This window comes from Vidua macroura, chromosome 6 (assembly GCF_024509145.1).
Source record: "Vidua macroura isolate BioBank_ID:100142 chromosome 6, ASM2450914v1, whole genome shotgun sequence".
Lineage (NCBI taxonomy): Eukaryota > Metazoa > Chordata > Aves > Passeriformes > Viduidae > Vidua > Vidua macroura.
Genome location: NC_071576.1, coordinates 36,942,718 through 36,966,950, shown reverse-complemented (window position 1 = coordinate 36,966,950; position 24,233 = coordinate 36,942,718). Strand labels below are relative to the sequence as shown.

General features: G+C 39.0%; 1 protein-coding gene across 1 annotated transcript in view; it reads right to left on the bottom strand.

Annotated features, from left to right (window-relative positions):
• Positions 1-23,896, bottom strand: part of SPTBN5 (spectrin beta, non-erythrocytic 5) — a 90,878-nt gene extending 66,982 nt beyond the window's left edge. Inside the window, exons 1-23 of the mRNA XM_053980871.1 lie at positions 23,864-23,896; positions 22,743-22,859; positions 19,832-19,999; positions 19,226-19,345; positions 18,391-18,548; positions 17,275-17,503; positions 14,830-15,461; positions 13,713-13,851; positions 12,107-12,339; positions 11,497-11,650; positions 10,791-10,991; positions 9,546-9,752; positions 8,250-8,441; positions 7,376-7,528; positions 6,715-6,845; positions 5,795-6,046; positions 4,964-5,251; positions 4,072-4,318; positions 3,106-3,245; positions 2,031-2,130; positions 1,296-1,466; positions 1,041-1,205; positions 72-298 (exon numbers count right to left, since the gene is read on the bottom strand). Coding sequence (XP_053836846.1) covers positions 72-298; positions 1,041-1,205; positions 1,296-1,466; positions 2,031-2,130; positions 3,106-3,245; positions 4,072-4,318; positions 4,964-5,251; positions 5,795-6,046; positions 6,715-6,845; positions 7,376-7,528; positions 8,250-8,441; positions 9,546-9,752; positions 10,791-10,991; positions 11,497-11,650; positions 12,107-12,339; positions 13,713-13,851; positions 14,830-15,461; positions 17,275-17,503; positions 18,391-18,548; positions 19,226-19,345; positions 19,832-19,999; positions 22,743-22,853 — 4,418 coding nt within the window. The 5' untranslated portion in view covers positions 22,854-22,859; positions 23,864-23,896. The remainder of the gene's footprint in view (positions 1-71; positions 299-1,040; positions 1,206-1,295; positions 1,467-2,030; positions 2,131-3,105; positions 3,246-4,071; positions 4,319-4,963; positions 5,252-5,794; positions 6,047-6,714; positions 6,846-7,375; positions 7,529-8,249; positions 8,442-9,545; positions 9,753-10,790; positions 10,992-11,496; positions 11,651-12,106; positions 12,340-13,712; positions 13,852-14,829; positions 15,462-17,274; positions 17,504-18,390; positions 18,549-19,225; positions 19,346-19,831; positions 20,000-22,742; positions 22,860-23,863) is intronic.
• Positions 23,897-24,233: the final 337 nt, after the last annotated feature.

Sequence of the window (24,233 nt, the reverse complement as noted above, 5' to 3'; positions counted from 1 at the left end):
TAGAAGGTAGAATAAAAAATGCTATTTGTCACAAGAGGTGGGCAGAGTCAAGAAACAGAGGGACACCATACCTTTTCAGGTATTTCTGTGTTTCATCCAGAATCCTCTGGGAGTCAAAGTGATTGGTGGCCATTTTCCTTGCATGAGATACAATGGCATTCATTTTCTCTGCCAGCTCACGTGTCTCATTTTCCAGCTGTCTGTGCTGCTTGAGTAGATCACGGCTGGAGCGCAAATCATGGCCTATCTCAGATTCCTGAAGAACTTTCTCAATTTTTTCTATCTTCTTTTTGGCATCCTGCCAGGAAAAGATTACAGCACATTCATACTGTCCTTTCAACAACATTTTTTTACACTCACCCCCTCCTATGACAGCCTCCTGGACACAATTTTCAAATCCAATTGTCCTTTCTTGGTAATATGATGTCTGGATGTCTCTAAGAGACATCTCCTGGGAATATTTTGTTTTGTGAACTATTTTGGAGTACTCTTCTCTCTGAGACACTAAAGCACATCATTGAAAACAGTCTCTTGGAAATATCTTCAGCAACATAACATAAAAGAGTCAATCTTCAAAGACTTCAGATTGTAGCTATAACTCAACAGCAGTTCCATTCATAATGGTCTCAAAACAGCTTCACAGCATATTCTCCTTGTTATAGAATTTGACTGGATGACCGTGTGCTTAATACAGTGCCACGCCTGTGGGCCCAGACTGCCTCCAGGCAAGCAGTTATGTTTGCACAGCACTGAGCCCTACAGAGTTTGGGTTGTTTTCCCAGTACAGGATGGCCACACAGATGCAGTGTTGAGCCCAAGTTCAACAGCCTAATGCTTTGCTGGCATTATTATCATGCTCATAACTTTGAAGTAAGCTTGGGCAGCATAATACTGGGGTTTCTTTCCTGGGACTGTAGACAAAATGGAGACCTTAAAAACCACTTCTATCTGGATGGTATTCTCTTTTATGTGATGTCCACACAATAGAGGAACCAGGCTCCTAGATCATTCCTCCCCTCTGTTCCTCATGACTTCCTGACCTGCAGCAGTTCCATGAGCTGTTCCTGCTGTCCAGCTTGTCTCAGTTTGTCACCTCGCTCTATCATCTTGCCATACAATTCCCTCCATTTCTTTTGAAGCTCTGACATCTTCTCCTGGACAGAAACTGCAGTGTAGTGGTTGTCTTGAATCAATTTATTTCCTTTCTGGAGAAACACAGTGCATCACTTTATTAGCAGTCAGCATCTATGAATTTTGGTACAAGATGGAAAACTTAGCTCCAAAGCTGCCTTCACCTTTATCAGTGTTGTAAAGTGCTCCTCATTAGCCAACATTTCCTTCTCAGCAGCTTCATGCCACTTCAGCTTGCGTAGAACATTTGTTGGATCACGATAGGATTCATCTGATGCAACCTTGTACTTCTCTTCCATCCATATCAAAAGCTCAGCAGCATCACGATTAAACTCCTTACAGAAAACAAACAGGATTAAATTGATTTAACTAACGAAGAAGTAGGATCTTAAACTATAGATGAGGTTTTAAGCCACCACAATATCTCTTGGTCCCTTTTTTACCACATTTACTAATCTGTTGCCTGTAATTGTCAGTGAAATTTTGCATCGTTGATAGAATATTTTAACCAGAAGACAATCACTCCTCCAGTATAACTTCATATCTCAGCATAGAAACTAAGTTTGGTGCCAAAACTTTAATTAACTGTACTAAGTTATTGAGGCCCAGAACAATAGTAAATGATGAGCAGAATAAATTTAACCAGTAGACAATGCATTCTGTTGATATTTTTCATTCAGAATCTCCTTTTTTTTTTTTTTAATTTTCTATGGTATAGCTTTGTAAGTTTTATTGCCAGTGTATCATCTGCTCCCTGAAAAACAAAGCTCTGTTCCACAGCCAAAGAGAAAGTGAGCTGTAGTAGGAATGCTCAGAAGTTTGAGTTTTTGTCTCGTATTAAGACAAGGGGTGAAATTCCAAATTCACAGACGCCTGACCAAATCTGCATTATCACTTACCTGTAATTGTAGGGAATCCAACAGCCTCTGTTTTCGCTTGGCATTGCTTTGTATCAGCTGCTCCCACCTTCTCCGGAGAATGACCATCCTCTCTTCAATACTACCAAGAAAAACAGGAAGTCCAGTGCTGTACTAATATTGGTTCCCCTTGCTTACGCTGCAGTCATGACTGCGATATAAATGTTTCTTCTTAGTTACTACAACTTTGCTGACAGGAAGAAGGGATATATGGCCCTGTCCCATCACCATATTGGGCTCACCTGGAGAGCAGGTGTTGCTTGCCAGCTGCTCTGTATTTTCCTCTTGTATGGCTGTGTCACATTAGTGCAGTGCAGTCATACACTGGAACAGTGAGACCTCCCTCTGCCCCAAATATTCCATAGTATTGTGTTATTAGTTATAATTGGTGTAAGTACAATGAGGCTTTGGTGTAAATGCAATGAGGCTTTGGAATAGCTTTTTAATGGTAGTAGTGCTGGCAAGAAATCAGATCTTAAGGGCAGTTTAAGATATTTGTGGAGGGGGTGTTCAAGACATTATCACTTATGATCTTCTGATCCAAGAGGTCTATTCTAACCTATTTCTAATTCTTGTTTGCAAAGAGGTCCCCTTACTAGATCTTAGTGGCTCTAGCACACAAAAAGGAATTACAGGTAACAGTTCAGCTTGGACAAAACCATGAAGGAGCTGCTCTTGAAGAATTTTGATTGTGAAGTCTTCAGTAACTTTCTAAAAGCAAACTGTATTCCTAATATGTGATACTGATAAATTAAGGAATTCTTTTTTTGTAAGCATTTAATGAGTCCACTTTAAGGAAGTTTTATCACTATATGTAATTTATGATACCAAAAAATTTATTCTAGTGTTTTGCCAAATGCTACTTTTAACCTAAAGCTCATTTGTCCTAAGAGCACAGGAAATCTATTTTTTGAAAAGAATTCCTTTTGGTTCCCTTTTCCATCAAATTGTGGATTGGAGGTCAACTAATTTCTCCTCTGAGAAAATTTTTCATTTCACCTGATCACACTGAATCATTTCTTAAAGCTAAATAAAAAAGGAATGGGTTTGGACTCACACATGAGATGCAAAGTGCCTGCTCTCTAATAGCTTCACCCCGTTTTCATTGAGTGCTTCCACTCGTCTCTTCAGTGCCATCAGCAGTTGTTCAAATTCCTGATGTTGCTTTAGCAGGCTTCGAACAGCATCTACATGGTCCTGCATTTGAAAAAGAAAATTTGGTCAGGACTTTTCTTGCTCATACTGTTTCTGTAGCAGTGAAAAAAAAAAAAAAAGTTGGACCTTACTTTACTCCTCTCTCAGGCAGGAGGAAGAGTGTACATTTTGCATGAGCCCAAGGATGTTCAGGGCTACAAACAAGCAGCAGGTTGGTATCATATATGGTTTCTTTGTTCTGTGTTTCCACTATGGTTCCATTTTCACGTTTTAAGACTATCTGCATTCTAAATTTATGTCCCCACTCTGGCCCATCTAGGGATATGCAATACAAAAGACTAACTTGTAAAACTTTATTCTACTCAGTTGATCCCAAAGTATGAATGTTTTGAGTTCACCTGAAAACATAAGAGGTGATGAGAGATCTGCATTTGGTTTTTTTGGTGTTTTTTTTTTTTTTTTTTTTTTTTGCTTCATATGCTTTAATATGCTTAAATTAATGAAAGAAAAAGCTTTTTTTTTAAAAAAAAAGGTTACATTTTTACTTGAAAAAAAAATTACTGTATTTAAGCAGAAATCTTATCTTTTAATGGATGAGTCAATTTTATACAAACCATATGATATGTACAAACAGCAACAAATTACAACCCTAGCAGTTTTAAAATTTTTTTTTGAGGAACAATGAGCTTTGTTCTCATTAAGATGAGTAAAAACATAAGAATGTTAATAAGATCCTGAAAGTCTATTTCCCAAGCATGGAAATGCCGTGATCAGAAGAATAAAGAAACCATTCTAATAAAGAAGGTTGTTGCTACTCCCTGGATGGGGAGAAGAAGCAGGAGAAAACAAGATCAGCTGCTGTACATACCCCAAGGTCATCGCCCCGGAGAAAGGCCTCATGGCCAGAGAGGGCTGCATTGATACGGTCTCCCTCCCTATTGAACTTCTGCAATTCCAGGCCATCCTGCAGCTTTTTACATCGCTTTTCCCACATTTCCTCCAGCTCTTTGTTCTCCTTGGCAAGTCTCTCCATGATCTGGTGGACATCTCTGCTCCTGTTATTACTGGGTTGTTGGTGGACTACTTTGCGCCCAAGCTCTTCAAGCTGCAGAAATCTTCCCAGAGTCAAAAAGAAAAATGAGACCTCACTGCATGAGGGAATATGAATTCTCTTTCATCACAGCTCTTTGCTGTCTTGGCAGCACCCATACACCAAGTTTCCCTCCCTCCTTATTACCTTTTCTCTGCAGGTTATGCACTACAAAGTGCAGCTGTTTTATTGCTCAGGGATACATGCTGGAGGCAGTAGGTGAGATATCCCCAGCTGCACTGAAAGCCCACATAAGCAGGCTTTCAGGTTAAAAAGCTGAAAGGAGGGCCAACAGTACCTGGAAATTCGTAACAGTGCAGAAGAAGAACTGAAAATGATGGCAAATGGAAGCTTAAGGCCTGAGAAGGAATGGGGAGCTGGAATAAAGTACAGATGGCACTTTCTGAGAGTGTCAAGAGAGCTTGTGGAATTCTACTACTGCAAACATACAGCTCCTCCTTCCCCCTCCACCAGCCTTCAGGATAAGTAGGCAAAAGCTGACCAGATTTTATGTTTTGCAGTGTCCTTTAGTCACAAATGTTCAAGTGCATATGAAAAAAAATTTGGTGTCACCTTCATGCACAATTTATATACATGATTTACATGTTTCATTTTCACAGTACTGTTGTCATATCACCCCACTCTGCCCACCCTGCCAGAATCTCTCTACCTTTCATTCTGAGAGCCAATTTCTATCAGCAGGTCTTGATGTTCCTTCAGCAATTGCTCTGCAGATCCCACGTCCAGACCCATTTCTTCACTGCTCAGTTTCTCCCGAATGCCCTCTGCCCACAGTAGGAGCCTACGGCTGTCTTGCAGGAAGGACTGCTGGTTTTGGGCCCACTGCAGAATGTCCCGCTTCTTTTGGATCTCCAGCTTGAGCTCTGCCAGAAGTCTCTCCATGTTTTCTACCTGCTCAGTGATGGCCCTGCTCTCTGCAGGGTTGGTGTCCTTGATCCTTCAATAAAATACATTCAACTGTATGAACACTTAGAGCTTGAACCAGTACTCTTTAAAAGGAGTAGATTTGGATATTTCGAGTTCCATTAGAAAGAAAGTCAGCTAAGGCAACATATTCCCATTGTGAATGTACTGAAAACTTAAAGAAGTAAAAAACTTTAATATTTCAAATTTGAACTCCTGTGCACAATTATCTGCTATTTTCCTACCATCACCCTTGCTTCCCCTGATTACCCTCTTTCAGGACCTAAGTAATACCTCCACATTTTGAAGTAGGTAACTAACAGTAGAGAGGATTTTTTAGAACCACAAACAATCCTGTGGTATTCATCCTTCTACAACTGTGAAGTCTGGAAACAAACACGTCCCCAATCACCCAGCCACACTCAAGAGAAATGAGCTCAGTCCAGCAGGCAAGTGAGTTCTTTGGATTTCTAGAAAGAGAAACTTTAAAAGCTACTCTTTCTCTTTACAGCCATAATTTACAGCATGATCTTAGAGAACTAGCAAAGAAAGTGAAAAGATAAAGAAGGTTCCTTACGACTTTGCAACACTCCTCAAGTATTCAATTTTCCTCTCTGTCACAAGGACCTCTCTCTCAATTGTGTACAGTTTGCGCTTGTCTGACTCCAGTCCAGCAGGCGAGTTCCCTGGTTCCAGATTCCTTAGCTGGACCATCTTGTCTTGCAGTAGCACTCCTATGCTCTGACAGTCCTGAAGAAATGTCCTCACATCAGCCACTCCAATCAGCTCAGAGCCTTTCTCCTCCTTCAGTGTTTCCATGGATTGCCATCTTGAAGCGAGATAACAATTTATAGCCATTGTTATAAATGAACTGTACCAGTGTTCTGTTCAGAAAAAGTCTTGTATAAAGACTACATCAGGACTTAAGTGGTTGGGGCTGGGCAGGGGGTGAACACCAGCACTCCCTCACAAGATCAAAGTACGTATCAGTGTCATCTCAAAAATGGGACCTGCTCAGGTGGACAGAACACTCTGAAGACGATGCAATTAAACAACCACAGTCAAAATCAGGACCTGCCTATGCCCATTGTCACTGAGTAACATGGTAGCAGGAATACATTCACAACGGGTACTAAATACTCTTGGTGAAGTCAAACATGGTTTGATGCTCCTTTCAAGATTTGTGAAGTGTGTCCTCACCCTGATGCTTAAGTAACCAAATCAGCTGCAGTGCTGCAGAACTGCTCTGAATACAACATTGTCACCCATGGATGAATTCCCATTGTGCTTTAACATGCACAGACAGATTTCTACAGTTTAAGTGATTTGGTACCATAGTCCTAGGTGGCCCCCTCAGTTCTGGAGATGTGGTACTGATCTCAGGGCCAGCCTGCAGCCAGCTGAGGGCTGCCTCTTTCTCATTTGTGGCACTGTTGTCTAGAAGGGATAAGAATTATCCCCATTAAACAATCCTCTGCTTATCGGTAGCACTTTTACCTGATGTTGATCTTTTCCATCCAAGTTTGGATCTCAAAATATTTGCTGGGACTGATCTTTCCATATTTAACAGCTAGGTTTTCAATGTCTTCCAGCTGGCCTTTGCCTGCAGCCAGTTCTGTTAAAAATCTCTAAAGTGGAAAAATACAAGAATGAAGAACATGAGGTTTTTCCATTTCTGTGGACACAATTCTCAATAATCTTTTATATCCACTCATATCCCATTTTCACAGCTAGCTTCTCCCCCTGCCTGCCTGCTGACTCCACGCACACCTGTGCACACAATTCCCCTGCAGCCCCTTGACCTCCCTGGTGTGCACACTGCGCACGTATGTCCCACTCCACTGGGATGCAAGTGCACTGATGGATTTTTTCATAATTTGGTACTTTTTTAAAGTGATGCAAGGTAAACGACAGAAAGAATCCTTGTGTACAATGATATTTGTACACAATACCATGTTCACAGGAAGATAAAGGGACACAGTCACATCAGCTTCCATAATTTGGCATAGTCTGTATAAAAGAAATATCTGGTCTATGCATGACTCTCTAAGTTGAAATTAATGAAAAGGCTCTCAAAGCATCATTTCTCAACTTTATCATTTCTCTTAAGGTAAAATTGATTTAAAAGGTGTCATCTGTGAAAAGGAAAAAGGGGTACCTGATATTTCTGCTGCATGACCTCCACATTGTCTGCTTGAGGTTGAAGAGTGCGGAAAATGTTCTCTTTATCTCTCATCCATGACTGAAATTCTTCGCAAGAGCTGCAGAAGCGATAATATCCCATCATCTCCTCCAGAGCCTTTTTCCTGCTCTGTAAAAGAGATGAAGACTTAACTATTGTTGTAATAACTCCTCACCATTTGAAGCAACAGAAAAAAGATCTTTCCATTTAAGCTACAATATACAGGTGGTGGCTTAGTAGTTTTCCCAGAAACTGCTGAAAGAGAACAGAACATGAAATTTAAAGATCACAATACTTCTTCCAGAGCAACAGTGGTTTAAAAACATAAGAGAATCATTTGGAGAGTGCTCAGCTTCTGGACAGTATGGAGGGCTGCTGTGCTACCGGATGCTGCTCACTGAAGACATAAGGCAGTAGTCTCTAGAATATGTAAGAGTCACATGCAACATGTTTGTGTCAATCTTTAGGGCATGATTTGAGCAGGTGTGAGTGAAGAGCAGCACATTAACAAAATGAAGATTGCAGTTTATTTTTTTCTGGTGTCAGGCGAGACAGCCCAGTGATTTAGGAGCTACAACAAGCAAACATTAAGGGGGGGAGGGGGGGAAGGATTATACAAAGGAATCTGCTTTTCATGGACTAAAACTACTGGAATGTAAATGGGAAATTTGCCCACATAAAATTTGTTTTGATACAAAACTTCAGTGATCATCTCAAGGCTTGAAGTCCTACAGGAATTAACAGAATTGAGGCACATTATTAAACTGAAAGAAGCCAGCAAAGCACTTAATTTCAATTTTCACTGGTTTGGACTTCTTCACGAGCTGCACAGCAGAAGGGGGTATTATACCTCAGCCATGCTCTGTAGATGTTCATAAAGTGAATCTATTTCTTCTTGGGTCTTCCAGATATTCTCTGGAAGAAAATGATCATCCATACTTGAGGTTCCAGTGGATACCGTTTCAGATGTTGGCCAGGTTCGACTGAATGGTAGCTTAGTTGTCTTTTGATTTAAGTCACTTGGGGCTTCCCTCTTTGTCATCTGTTAAGAAAAATTTAACAAAATCAATGGATAAGAATTTCTGATTTGGATAAAATTTCATTTGGAAGGAAAACTTAGATTTGCTAGTTCAAATCACAGCATTCTGACCCTTTAAAACAAAAACTTCCAGTATTTTTTTAAGAACAGTTTCCACTGTTTTATTCTGAAAAAATGAATTAAAAAACCTGAAAAATATTTTGGTTTTGTTTAAAGAAGAACTTTAATTTAGCTCATTTCAAACTGTATTGATTCAGTAAAAATTCTCATTTCCTGCCCAAATCGAAGTTGTTTGGTTGGAGGAGCTTTTTTATTTTCAGAAGTGCCAACAAAGCAAGGCAATTGACTGTGCTCATGGTTCTTTTTGTGGCGATGTTTTAGTACCTGAACACTTCCAGTTTCAAAATCTGTGAGTCCCATAATGAATCAATACCTTTTGTGCATCAACACCATCTCATCATGTGCTTTTTCACATTTCACAGCAAAGTAATAAAATATTTTTCTAAGAGATGCCCACTGCTCTCAAATTTATTGGGCTAAATATTGAGTGAATATAGATGTCTAAAGAAGCAAGCTATGAAATGTGTCATTCATTTGTCTCCTCTGAATTCTGTTATTAAATGAGCTGATCTCAGGTCAAAAGTTCCCTTTCTAGTCAGTGAAAAAGAGGGGCATCTGCAGAGCTTGACTTCATCTCATCTGCCTTAAAAATAAGGGATGGTATGAGTTACTCCTGGAGTTGTGGGATAGTTCTTCACTACATTACGGTAGCAGAAGAATTTGTCAGGATGTTTTGATTAAAAGTCTGCTTTTTAAAGATAATTGAAATGAATAATTTTATGAGAATAAAGAGTGAGAATGTATTTGTGAGGACCAGTAGAGGGTACTAACATGGATGAGAATATTTCTAGCACTTCAAAGAATACTAACTAGGTGTGCTATGAGCAAACAAGAAACTTCTTTTTCACCTAAAAATTTTTGCCAATTCTTATTAAAAACTTAATTTGGAATATTCTATTTGGGTAAATCAAATAAAAAATAAATAATTGAAAAAACATTTCATTTACATTCTTCAACACAATGTGACACAATCCCTCCTCTACTTACTGCAGCTGGAGCCTGCTGTGCTGCAATGTCAGCCTGCTCTTTGAGGCGCCTCATCTCAGAGGAATAGGCTGCAATCTCCTTCTCCAGGCGCAAGTGACGATGCAGCAGCGCTTCCGCGCTTGATTCATCCTTGCCATAGTCCTTGCTGGCAAGAAGAGTCTGCCTCTCTCGCAACCACGAATCTGCTTCATCAATGTCAGCAAAGTACTGAAGGAACACAGGGAGGAAAACACTTGGATTCATGCTGGAAGCATCATATCCAGCTCCTTCCTCTTTGTAAAATTATGAATGAGGAGAAATTCCATTAGGTCTGTAGCCATAAGGTTACTTACAGGTGTTGTGAAAACTATGGATAGAGGTAACTCTAAACTCGTGATGTATTTCATGCTCACAACACAGTTAATTCACAGAATTATAGTGAGTAAAGAGATTCAAAGATTGCCTATATAGCTGTTTAAGAACCCCTAACTAGCTAAAACTTCATGGTGCAAAACAGCAGCAATAAAAGAACCCACAATGTATGCTATTGGTAGGCATCACTATGCAATACCAACAGATATTTTCTTAATGTTTAAGGAACAATGTTGATCTACAACAGAAGTTTACTTTTTTCCAGAATTTGCAGTCTGCCTGGCTATGGTTGTAGAAGGATAAAACAAGAGTATGACACATAGAATAAAAGTACAACAGGAAAAAGAGAGTACCCATAGTAATGAGGGACAAAGGAAAAACTAAAACACCATAATGGTGTCAAACTTAATAAAGAGAAGAGAGAATTTAGACTTTCTTAAGAAAAAAGTTGTTCAGTTTTGTTCAAACATTTAATGGATACAATAGACTGAGCAAAATCCTAAGAAGGGGAGACTAAGAATACCTGAGATAATGTAATGTGGTTTAAGAATGTTGTTTTTATACAAATTTGTTATTTGCAGATGTGTGAATGCTTCTGACCTAAAATTGTAGGTCAGAATGGAAGGGTCAAACACTTTGCAGGATTTGTGAAGTTCATGGTCAATCTAAGTCTTACAACATGTTTTTTTTGTTGGTGGTCTTTTTTTTTTTTTTTCATTTTTGAAATACATCACACAGCTACCTGATCCGCTCTCTAAAAAGACTCTTCATTAGTGCTATCATGTGAGTTATTTCCATCTTTCCTGCCAGTGTTGTCTTCCACGTGGGGGCATGGGGCAGAACTGAGCCACATCCATGCCCCACATATCACACACCCCAGCAGAACCCTCTTACCTGTTTGATGAGGGCTGCTGCCTGCAGGCGGCTTTTTCGATCAGCCACCTCGTCTTGGAGCTGCTGCCACAGCTTCTGGAGGTTGTCTGTCTGCCTCAGAATGTCATCCTGGCGCATGGGATTCTTTTGGCTGAGCTCCCAGCCCCTCCTCATCACATCTGTACATATGGCCCTGTGTGAATTGCACTCCACTTCAAGAGCCTAGCACAAGGACAGGAAACATGTCAGCACAGCTCATTCCCTACCAGTCAAGAGAAAAGAGCAGTTCCTACTCTCTGCTGCTATCATGTAAATGTTTCCAAGAGCCCTATGTCTGAGTTTTTCACCTATTCTCTCTTTATCCTCGTCTCTCTTGGACAGGAAAAAAAGGTGAGAACCACAGAAACTAGCAACCTTTTTTTTTTCTCCATCAAAAGTTAGCTAATATGGAGCTCAGTGTCTTCACAAGAAGTCCCACTTCTAATCTAGTATGAAGCATATTTCTTCTCAACCCTTTCCTTCCTCTCTTTGGGAAAAAAAATGCCTAGTCTACACATTTTTTTTTAATTTCCAGACTCTGAAATAAGATAAGGATTATCTTATCCTTGAGATAAGGATTAGTTTGACAGCATTCTTATAAGTCCTGCACTGACTGAACTGAAAGACATGGATGTTCTAAAATCTTGCTTTAATACAAAGACAAGGCACCAGCAGCAAAGTAAGATACCTTGTTCTTCTGAATAGAGGCTGTGATCTGGCTGACATCTTTCCCTAATGTTGTCATTCTTGCCAGCTTCCACTTCTCAGAGATCCACGATTCTTCCTCTTTGCAGTCACGGAAGAATTCAAAAAGCTTCAAAGCCTCTTCTAGCTGAGATTTACTGAACCAAGGAAACAAACAGCGTGTGACTGTCAGAATTAAGATTCCATAAAGACAGTGGTAGATTGATCAAAGAAAAATTTAAAAATCGAGAATTTGAATGCCTTTAGTTCCTCTTTGTCATATATTAATTTATTCATGGAATAAAACAAAAGAAACAAAATTACATTTCCTTCTTTCTCCAGGAGATGAGGAGATAACCATTTACTATTCAGACATCTCATAAAGCAAATTATAATAAATGTTGAGAGTGAATCTATTCTTCATCTATGCAAGTGAGTGATCCTTTCACAATTACAATCAAGACAATCAAGTTGCTTTTGTTTTGTCTTTATAAATGGAGAAATGACAAAATTTCAAATGCTGGGAAGCTGTGCCATTCTTTCATTCTTCTCATTAAAGCATGGCACATTGGGCATCCTAATCAGGAAGAACAGAGCCACCAGCACAGACCTACCGTGACTTGCTCTGAGCTGTGAGGTTCTGGTACAGCTGACGAAGCATCTGAACTTTTGCATAAAGCAATTCTGATTTAACTGTGCTGTCCTTGCTGATTTCTCCTGTTCTCTGGGTGATGTGCATCAACCTGTCATCATAGGAAGAGATCTGCGAGTCAACCAAGTTGTGATTCTGCAGCAAATCTACTACTTCAAGGAGCTGCTTCCCACAGTCCTGGGTATTCACTAGCACCTACAAAGGGAGAAGAAAAAATGAGAGATTTTCAGAGACTCCATCCAGGGTCTCAGTGCAAATAAATCAGTTGAAAGGTTCCTGTTTTCTCTCATAGTTTCTAAATGTCCCAGAATATTGGATAGGTAAAGCTAAAAACCTGCCTATTTAGAGAATTTATACTTGTTTTTTCAATTCCACAAGCTAATGGCAACAATCCAGAGTTTTGATCTGCTGCAGTGTAAGTAATGGGCTCATCAAATAGGCATCCGTTTTTGTACCCAAGATATTTCTTCTGATTAAGCACTCAAGGTCTCAGAATTTGTGGGTGCAATGAATATCTCTTTGCTGTAGACCCATCTGTAGGCAGGTTGATTCACACTCTCTATTTGAAGAATTCCACAATATCCAACTCTATGATATTTTCTAACTGCAATGTTCTTTTATTTGAGGAGCATCTATGTAAATAATGAAAATAAGTACTTTATAGTACTTAATTGGTGACTGATGAGAAGTGCTTATCAGTCTGTCTTCTTTCTAATTGTATCAATGGATACAATTATTAATCCTAGGGTACTTATCCTTCCTTACCAATCTTTTCCCATATTCTCAGACTACTGCTGACACTACTATGACACTATTACCATTAGATAGTCTTTGCCTACTAATGCTAGGACAGAAATATTTATAACTTAGAGATAGCTCTTATCTTTAATTTGAAATTCACAACTTCATATAGCATGCTGACTTTTTCAGCTTGGGTACAAAAGCAACCTGTAGTCATGAGGATTTGTCTTCAAGGCAAAGAATGTACACATACTTCCTTCCATTACAAAATCAATATGAACCCAGTTATTTCTCATGCTGAAGAGTTTGTGCTCTGACACTCTGGTAACAGATGGAAATTCTTGCTAAAAGCAATCACTATGCATTTACAGTGGAACTTTCCTTTCTCATGAGCTTATATACCTGTAAGCCTGAGCTGATTTCCACCTGTAAAATTACTGCAGGAACTTCCAGAAGCTAATTCAGAAGAATTTTGTGGAATGGAAACAGGAGGTGTGTTTATTTCATTTTTGCTTTTGCACTCGTAAATTTAGAAAATATTATTTCACATCTTTATTTTACCATATAACTTGAACTTGTAGGACATTCCATGTAACAGGATTCCTGGCTTTCTGATTAGAGAAATCCCCTATAGCAAAGCCTGGTTTTCCTCGTGTAGTTATCTGTGATGATGAACCAAACTGGTCAATTAGGCATCTAGGTAAAAATTGTGTATTTTTTCTATAGCTGATAGACTTATCTCCTGTTGGCACCAGCCAGTCTCCTGGAACATGGGGACACACATTGGCAGCACTGCAAGTTGTGTGCTGCTGGAGAGGGCTCAGTACCTGCAGCTCTTTCAGCTCCTCTGTAATGGCATCTATGTCCCTCAGAAGGCCCAGAATTTCCTGCATGATTCCCAGGGATTGTTCTCGTCTCTGCAGCTGATCCAGGAGATCCTGCCATTGCTTTGAAATGCTCTTTTGCCTACAAAGGAAGAGAAAGAAATTACCAAAGACTTTAGACATCACTGGAGGATTCTCAGTGATTGCAGCTTTGGAGGGGCTAAATAAACACACACGACTCTTGACATCAGTGTAAGAGGACAGGCCAGGAACACAAAACAGGTAAAAAAATGTTATTACAGGAATTTTGACTAGCACACCAACTGTCATTGACTCTTAACATTTTGACATTGTTTTTAAGGATGTTCATAAAACATTCTTTTTTTTGCTACAGTGCTTTTTCTTGATAAAGTGGAAAGGTTTGGAAACAAAGAAGTGTTCTTTAAATGGCTGCTGAAAGGAAAACATGAATCTGAACTAAATCATAAGTCACAATCTGATCTCATTGTTTGATTTACTCTTTTTTAACTTTTTTTTTTGTTTTTCTGAGTTTTCACAGAGGGTCTCAATTTTGTCTGAATTTAGAAAAGCACTAAAATACCATAAGAGAAGTTATTTGTATGGCATTCTTAGATACTCACAAACCAGGTTATATAATTACTTGAGATAATCAGAGAATTTATAATTGCTCAATATTTGCTCCAAAATGGAGTAAATCTGAGAATACCGTGCCTTAATCAATTCATATCTCCCCAAATTGCAGACTGAAATAGAAATGTGTTTATTTGAGAAAAAAATTAGTATCTCTCTAAGCATTTTTTGATGGAATATTTGATAGAAATTTGTGGGTATATTTTCATATATAACAAAAATACCTTAAAAATATTTTTACCCTAAGTTGGTCTGAGGCTTTGATCATACAAGGAAAAAAGTTAGAATTTTGAAGAAGATTAAGTGTTTGCCTTATCTGCTGAAACTGTTCTCAGGCAGAAGAAATTCCTGACAGTTCTACTCATGAGGAGCAAAGATAGGATTCAAAGTTATAATTAATTTCCTTCCACCACACCACAGAGTTTCAACTAATACTCCACCACTACACAGTTGCTCAGCCATCACTCACTTCTGCAAGATTTGATCTTTGCTGTGATAGTTCTCCTGGCTGATAACGGTGGCCATTTCATCCAAAGCTGTGAAGCGTTCCCTCCTGGGCAGTACATCTGCCACAATGGCTTCCAGCTTCCTACTGGCAGCCTCCATCCTGTCCACACTCTCTGGCCAGAAGTCCTGCTTCCCAATCACTTTCCTCATGTCTTCTAAGTAGGACTCACGCAGGGCTGCCTTCTTCAGGAACCTCTGGGCTAGCTGTTCCAGCCTTTCCAGCCTCAGCATCTCCTTTTGCAGTGCTTTTCCACGGTTGTGCTCTGACTTTTCCAGGATGATCCAGTGCTTTTCCACATCCTGCAGCATTTTCCCCTCTGGGGGCAAGTAGGGCCGTTGGTTGTTGGCTCTCTGCTTGGTCCTGATGTTGAAGAGATGAGCTTCAATCATGCCCTTCTCTTGGTATTTGGGGGGTTTCTCCACAGTGCGGAAGGTTTTAAAATTGGCCATGAGCAGCCACATTTCCTGAAGAGAGTTGGGGAAATGACGGTCATCCAGTTCCATCACCTTCAGTTTAATCCATTTCAGGAGGTCAGAGACCATCTGCTCATACTGAAGCTTCAAGTCATCTAGCTCCTTCAGGAAGAACACGATCTGTGATGGGAATATAAAATGACAAGCCACATAAGTAACAGAATGAAGCACAGTGGGTGAACAGAAAGCAGTATCTTCAGCAGTCATCACATTTTTATACTGATGTGCTTATAGTTGTCATATCTGAAGCTAGGTGAAATCCTAGAACAGCCTTCCATAAAACACAGATAAATCAATATTATTTAATGCTTCATTTCAGTTTTTATTTAAGAAAACATTTTGAAATAAACAGCATGCTTCACATTTTTTGTTTCACAATCGAAAAAAAACCCAGATTTTTTTTACCAGTCTCGTTCCTCAACCCCAAACAATTCTAACCTAATGTGTAATTACACCCTTTTAGCTTCACCACTTAGGATCTTAGGAAACCATCTGACAAGATCCTACTTCTCTCACATGCACACAGCAGACTATGGTCAAAACAGTCCCATCTCAATCTCTTCTGTTGGAACCGTTTATCTTTGTAAAAATTACTAGAAAACGTTTTGTGGCCAAACAGGGCTTTGGTAAGGATATTAACTCTGATTTAATATTAATTTTTCAATTCTAGGACTTTTATCTGTTTCATTTGTGGCCTGACCTGCCTTTATTTCAAGTTCAGGTAAATACTGCAGCAAACATCTCTTTGGAGAACATACTGCTCTAATACATATAATCCTAGAGTATCTCTAGATGGAAGGGAACCATAAGGACCATCGAGTCCAACTCTCTTCTCCTTGCAGGACTACCTAACTTTGGGTCTTCTGACAAAGAGCATGCTCCAGACACTCCTTCCACACTAACAGGCTTGGTGCTGTGGGGACCCACGCTACAGGATCATCTAATCCTTGTCCTAGACCACATTTTTAGCTGACCAAACCCTGCTTGGCAAAACCTTTTCACCTAGTCAGCACCAAGGAAGCCTCAGTGTGGATTTTTGTTGCTCCCTCTAAGCAATGTATTTCCCCTCTCAACTGCACAGGCAGTTCTCCAAATCCAGATATTCATAGGACCCATCCTGGATGTGTAGGTTTTCTGCAGGCTACTTCTTTTGTAGTTTCATCAAAACAAGAACAGATTTCTCTGGAGATAGAACAGAAATTCTCTCAAGGGAAGTGGTCTTCGGTGGGACCACTACAAAATTCCTTTAGTTTTCCATCAGTGGGATGGAAGAAATATTAAATATTGCTCATGATTTTAAGTGAGGTGAATTGTATGTAGAAACAGAAAAAAACCCCTTAACTTAGCTAAATTTAATAAAAAAATAATAAAAATTCAATTAAAACAATTTAACTTAGCCAATTTATCTAGCATTCTCTCAGTTTGATTTGTTGTTGTTGGTGGTGGTTTTGGTTTTGTTTCATTTATTTGGTTGGGTTTTTTTTCATTTTCCACCTAAAGAGTTAGAAAGAAAGGATAAGGATTTTCAAAGGAAATCAGAATCCAAAGTAGTTCCATAGAAGAAAGGATCATCATTCTTATTAAATGAGAAAACTGTTGACTAGGTCTGCTTTTGCCTAGTCTTAATCTTCTCCCAATATTATTGAGATCTCTATGCCTCAAGCTGCCTTGGAACCATATCAGCTCTCAAACAGAAACTATGAGGTCAAAAGGGGATTGATTTTCAGTGAGATAACTGCAACCCTCTTGGAGATCAGAGAGTGTACGGGCTCCAGGTACAAGTGTCAAGGTGCAAGGTCTTTCAGATAGCTGTGCCTTTTGATTCAGTTCAAATGATCCTGAAGTAGAGCTTGCACAAAACCCCTCACACTTCCAAATTAAATTGAGCTTTACATTTTTAACTTATAACGTCCAAAGATAGCAATGCACTTACTTTGTTAAGTCTCTTTTGTATTGTCTGGCCTTGCTTCAGTCTGGAGAAGTAGTGGTAATAGAGTGACACATAGGTCATGATGGATCTCTCATCTGGATAGGGCACTGCCACATCCTCAGCATCAAGCAGTTTGCTGATTCCAAACTCTTTCTCAGCAACATCAAAGGCATTGTTCAGGTTTTTAATGGGCTGGTCCTGCCGCAGTGAGCTATAGTGGATAAGATCAGGCCTGGGCAAGGAGAAAAAGAGGGCATGGAAATGAAGGAAGATTTATGTTTGTAGTAAGTTCTTTCAGATCATAAACCATAACCTGTCTATGAGACTAAGTTAATAGTCACATAACTGTTAATGTTATGTGACATTAACACTGGAATTACTTTGACCTTGAACTTCATTCAAGAGCATTGCCCCTTGCCTACATAGCAGGAAGAAAATTGTCTTCTATGAAATCGAATTGCCACTCCTAGCAAATGTCTGCCCTTATTTCTCCTCTTCCCCAATGGGTGAAAACCAAAGCCCACTAGAGAGACAGTTGTGAGAAGGGAGGTGACTCCCAGCTGGGGAAGTTCCACAATCCCGCTATGGTATTCCCTACAAGATATAGCAGAACTATTGAGGAAAAATAAGTGTTCAAAGTTACTATAGGTGGTTTCTCTCTCCTGCTTTTGGCTATTTCCTTCACTCTTATTCAAGGGGACAGAGAAGGGAGAAAGAAAGAGACTGAGAAATCGCTTACTCTATTACAATTGAACAGGAAGTTCATACAATAAAAGTTCATACAATAAAACCACTGCCTGAAAAAAAAAAAATTAGAAAAAGAGCAATGGGAACATGACTGAGGGGCTAAGACCAAATGGGCAGTATTGTTCAGATATGTGATATTCCTCTGGAAATTCAATATTATACCCAACTAAAGGAGCCTCCAAGCAGGAGCTTTTGGTCCTTCCTTTCAAGGAGAGAAAACCCATTTAAGAAAAAAGAGTCTTCAGTGAAAAAGGGCAGAGACTATCTTACAGTTTCTTGTCAAAAACTTGCAATTCAGACCCTGGAACAACTTGTGTCAGAGCTAGAAACAGCAATGAGCAGCTCTGTCTGAACTGATCCATCAAATCTTACCTGTGAGCATGTATGAGTGCATTGAAGGCCAGCCCATCACTCCAACTTTTGGAGAAGTCCTTCACACTCACATTGGAATAGCTGGCAGTTTTATGCTGACACCATAGCAATAAGGCTTCATTGGCAAATAGAACATCAGCTCTACCTCCAAATTCTTCCTGTGAAGAGAACAGAGAAAAGAAAAACCGGTGTCAACAATATATGAAAATATTATCAGTGACTTTACACTTATGTTCCCAAAGGTCACTTCATATTACTTTTTTTCAATTCACAGATCCCCTCAAAGCCACATCTTACAGACTGTGTCTGTCATAAAGGTAGAAAAATTTAACACAAAACTAAATGTTTTCTATTTAAAAAAAAGTGAATTGAATGAATGCAGAAACTATAAGGTGAAATGAAGGTGCTGAAATTTTTTAAACATTTCTCTTCTGTAAGGGCTGTAGAAATCAGACAGAAAGGAAAGTTCCGTTTATTTGCTTCCTTAGCTGTGAAATAGAACTCAGAAACAAAACACGATGTATTCAGGTCTACTGTTAGCAATTATTGACTTTGATTTCATAATAGAAGGTTCTTTATAGAACCTTGTTTTTCATGTTCTTAGAGTACACGTTTAATAACTTTAAAAAGCATGTGCTTCTTCAGAGCAGCATCGTGGGACTCAAATCTAGGAGAATTATTGACAGAGAAATTCGACAGGAAGTCAAGAGTCCGTAAAAAATTTGTAGGAGACTGTGAAGAACATGAATGTTCTTTCTATCTCCAAGTCACTGTTTTGTCCTTTTGAGAAAAAAAACACAATTGCACAAGCAAAAAGACAAAGATACAGTTTTACCTTATCAAGTTTGATAGATGATATCTGAAATCGAAGTATGATGATCCAGATAAGGCCCAGGATTAAGGTTCTGTCACCATCTACGATATTCTCAGGACCAATCACTTTCACTTGTACCTGCTAATAAACCAGTATCTGTTCAGCATAAATGCGCTCTTGTCCAGCTCTCAGTGTAACAAACTGTTACTGGAGAGTGTGTTCAGGCCATTTTCTTAAGCAAAGAGGTTTAATGTTTACATCTTTTCATCAGTCCACAGACCTGCAAGCTCCTATATCAGCTCATTATGAATTTTGGCAAAAGCCTGGCAAAGGGATAATGGTCTCAAAAATTTAAAGTTCCAATATATGTTTCTTGAAAACTGGTGGTTAGGGAGAGGAAAGAAGCATGTTTCTTTCCTCCAAAGGAGAGGAATATTAGCTGTTTCTAAGACACATTGCTCAAATAACAAAGAAATTAAAATTTGATTTTTTTTTCTTTTAATAAAATCCCTGGCCTGCCTTCAGAGGATATGTTATTGTCTACTGGAGGGGGAAACCACTATGAACATGATGCTACAATGAATTAATAACATATATAAACTGTTGTGATCCCTAATATTAACTTACCTTGGATTTCAGAAATGTGATGGCTTTGCTGTTGTTCTCTAGAAAATGCACTCTCATTTTTCCCTGGCTTGGTTTGGGCAAAGCTTCTCCGGAGAGAAGCTCAAGGAGTTTCATGAGAGAGATGCCATCCTTCAAATCTGTGTAAATATCTTCTATCTCAATCTTTACCTGTAAAGACCAGCCAGGCAATACAAACTCCAATTTAACATTTGGCACAGAGAACCCTTTACTTCTAAAACGAAACAAACAACACCTTCTTGATGTTTCACTGAGTCTTCCCTATGACAGTGCATATGTCCACAGAGCGGTGAGCCTTAATTCAGAAAAAATGGATTTGTGGAAGAATTTACATTAATTATGAAAGTAGTTTGAAGTTAAAAAAACCCCAGCAACCAAACAAAAATGCAAACCCACAATGGAATAAAAAAGAAAAAAACAGGAGATTTTGAAAAATAAAAAAAATCAAGCATTTTCAAAATCAAACCTTTCATAAATGCTGACATTTTTTATTCCAATTCAAGTGAATCTTTTATTAGATCAGAATAATTTTATTCTGAGCTGTGCATTTAATTTAAAAGTTAAGCTGATAATCCCATTCAATGACTCATTTTATACTCCATAGTCTCAACAAAGTTTGTCACGTCCTGCTTGGACCTGCACTACCACCCAAAGTCTCCATATTTTTAGCCAGAGTCTCACACTAAGTGAAAGGTTAGGATCACTTACAAAAATGTGTCTTACTGCTGCCAGTAATGAGGTCACCCAGTGCTTAGGTGATACAACATGACACAGTCTGTACTCTGACCTAACAAGAACTTGCTTTGGGTGTTTCCTTTTGGCCTCGTGCCACTTGCTATCTAGAAGTGGCATTAAAACCATATCACACACCTAAGAATAATTTACTGTGATTTTGCAATTACAGTAAATAATATTTTTCATCCAAAAAAAAGAGAGAGAAAAAGAAAGAGAGAAAAACAGAAAGAGAGAAAAAGGGAAAGAGGGAGACAAAGGGAAAGGAAAGAGAGGAGAGGAGGAGGAGAAGGAGAAGGAGAAGGAGAAGGAGAAGGAGAAGGAGAAGGAGAAGGAGAAGGAGAAGGAGAAGGAGAAGGGAAAAAGGAAAAAGGAAAAGGAAAAGGCTAAGCTATTATATTTTTAAAATTTGGGGAATATTTACATGTTACGGGGAAAAAGGACAGATAACAGCTTCTAATTTCTGATCAGTTACTAATTAGCTGAAGAAATCTTTTCTCCAGAGAAAGAAAAAAACACTGGAAGGGTAAAAAACAAGTTGGAGAGTCTTTAAGTCTCTATTGTGCATGGCACAAGGATTTACAATTTTCTCCACTGATTAACTCCATAAAAACAACTCCCTGTTGATTTTATTCTTTATTCCTTTTTGCATATTTAATAAAACTTAAAATTCTGTATATTATGTATTACAAAAAAAAACCAAAAACGTTTGAGCTGTCATATTCTGTGACACTTCCATAAATGAAGAATAGTTCAGTTTGAATTTGTAAAAAGACAGGGTTCATATATCTGCTTTATGTCTCACCCAGCTGTTGCTCTAATAGCATTGCTGCCTCATTCTTCTCATAAAAATACCAGTCACAGATATCTTAACAAATTCAATCCAATAGCATCCTTAGTGCTGAACTTGAAGTAGTCAACAGTATAATTGAGAACACTGCAGTGTCCTGTAGTATGGTCCAATCACCTCAAAGTGTGCCTTGGAAAGCTGGGACTAAGCTGCCAGGACGACCTAGATAAGCTCTGCGCCGTCTCTGCCGTATATGGCTTGGAAAGCTCTCACAGGCTTTGCTCCCCAGACTTGTATGATATGTGAACAAGTACATTGCAGGAACTTCAGACTGGCATTTTTATCTCTGAACTTGAAGGCATTTTTAAAATGAGAAAGTATATGTCTACAGCTAAACAGAACTAATTTCCTACACCATAAAATCCTAACTTTCTGCAGGAGGCAAAACAAGCACGTGTTTTGCACTTGTTCACTACCATTATGAAAAATAAATTTGAAAGTTTGTTGTGCTCTGCAGCTGCCTTTGTACAAATCACAAACTTAAAACATTACGCTGAAAAAACACATCTGGTACTGAAACACGGTGATGAGCTACAGTGGACCCAGTGGCCTGGTCCTGCTTGGTGTCCCCAACATCTGTTTTCATTACTACCTACTACAGACTCCAGAAAATGGAATTGGTTTGGATGACATCATTCCTTTCTGTGCCATAGCTACATCATTTGTGCCTGAAATTTTATCTGCAGTAAGTCTGGAGACTGGAATATACTGGAAAACACACAAATGTGTGTGTTACCTTGCACACACATATCGACTGCACACTAGCTCTGATGATTTTTTGAAGTCTGAGAACTAGAGAAAACAAACTGGTCTGTACTTGCATACTGGCAGTATGTCTGAAATTCTCCAAAATTAAGGCTACTTTTTCAGAGCCTTTGAGCAGCAACTCAAACTGAACTAATCAGGCAAAGCACAAAGTCAGAATTTTTGGTCAGGCAATTAAGAATTGAGCATTGCCTGGGGAAACCCTGACGTCTGCAGATAATTTATTTACAGGAAAGAAGCAAATAAGGATTTTCCTCTGAGAGGATCACCAGTGTACAATGGATATCACAATGTGATGATGGAGTTATACAGTTTACAAAATGAACCTTGATTTCAGAGAAGACTGGTACCATGAATAAAGGAGACAGATGTGAGATAAAAGATAGAGGATGGAGCACTCTGGTTAGTGAAATCCTTCCTCGCTTGCATGCGACAACGTTCAGAAAAAAATGCATTAAAAATAACATAAAAAAGGATACAGTGGGTAAAATAAAATAAAAAAAAAACCCAGAAAAAAAAAATCTTCAAATTGAAGGAGCTACCTACATTATTCCTGGAGAAGATGTTGTTAATCCAGTTGGTGAAGGTTTTCTTTTGCATGGACATACGCTGCTCCTGCAGCTTTTTGATATGATCTTTTTCATATTCGGTGCCCATGGTCACCTAGGAAGTCAGAAACCTCAGTAGGCTGCTGAGAGCTGAAGAGATCTGCCAGGCCACCTACAAAAACCACTCACACGCCCAGTGTATATAGGAAACTCAGCACCAACAGGTACAAGATTCAATACCACACCCAGTGTAATACCTTCATTTCCTTTGGCTTGCACTTTGCACTTTAATTTCACCAACTTTATTTTTAACTTGCTTGATCTCACCCTTTAAAAATAGATCTCTAGCTTCAGGATGAAAATGTGACATGTATCTATGCAGCTTTATTTTCTTGCTCTCAGCCTCCACCCAGTCTCCTTGATCCCATGAGGATCACCTCTACCTGAAAGCCATCAATAACTTCCTTGGGTGTGCTGAAAGCACCTCACAGAGAACTGATCTTAGACACTGCCAGAAGGAGGAATCCACAAATCACTTCCAAAAAGAAAAAGTGTGCTGTGTTCTCTGAGGACTGGTTGAGATTCTGTCCTTGCCTTTCAGACTTTCTGTACTTCCAACAGAATCAAAGAGCTGCTTAGAAAGGAAATGGAACCAACTTGGTTCTTTCCTCTCATGGGTTCAGTTTTTGCACATCTGTCACAGTAAGGATGGCAACACAGGTCCATAATCACATGAAAAAGGTCGTAGCCTGGGTATCAGGAAGCATTATTCCTCCTCCCTGCTCTTGTCTACTTCATCCATACCAGTGAAAAGTCAGGCTTGTAATTCCTCACAGAACCCAAGATGAATATTCAGAAAGATTAGAAAGGAGGAGTCTTGCCTTCAGAGTCTGTGACACAATAAACTGGATTTCAGCTCAGCTGAATAGCTCTTTTAAAGACATTTGGCTTACATTGTAAATTGTAACAGCAGTGGCCTTGCTGTTATGCAGGCAAAAGGATTATTAAAAAAAAACAAAAGAAAAAAAAAAGAAAAATCATAGTATGATTCATGGCTACAGACACTTATAGTGACCAAACATCATCAGCTTGAACTACTGCCATAATTATAAGTATTACCTGGATATCAGCCTGGCTGGGAAACCAAGAAACCTGCTGTAGTGATGGGAGAGAAGAGAGGTGCCTACTGCTCTCAACCCACTGCAAAGAGAGAAGAGAATGAAAAATTAAAACATCTGAGAAACTCTGAGAGTGTGGAGCAGCGTGACATACTTCCCAAAATTCCATGTTTGTTTTGCAAAGGCAAGGTTCTGAACAGTTATGGGCTTTGTACCCACTTAATTCATAAAACATAAAATACTGAAAAAGAAAACTTCATGTGTCCTAGCATGAGAAGACAGCAACAGGGAACCAGCAACAGCAGCAACTGTAAATGGGATAGTCCTTACCATGCTCTGATTAGTATTAAAAAAAAATGCCATTTTACAAT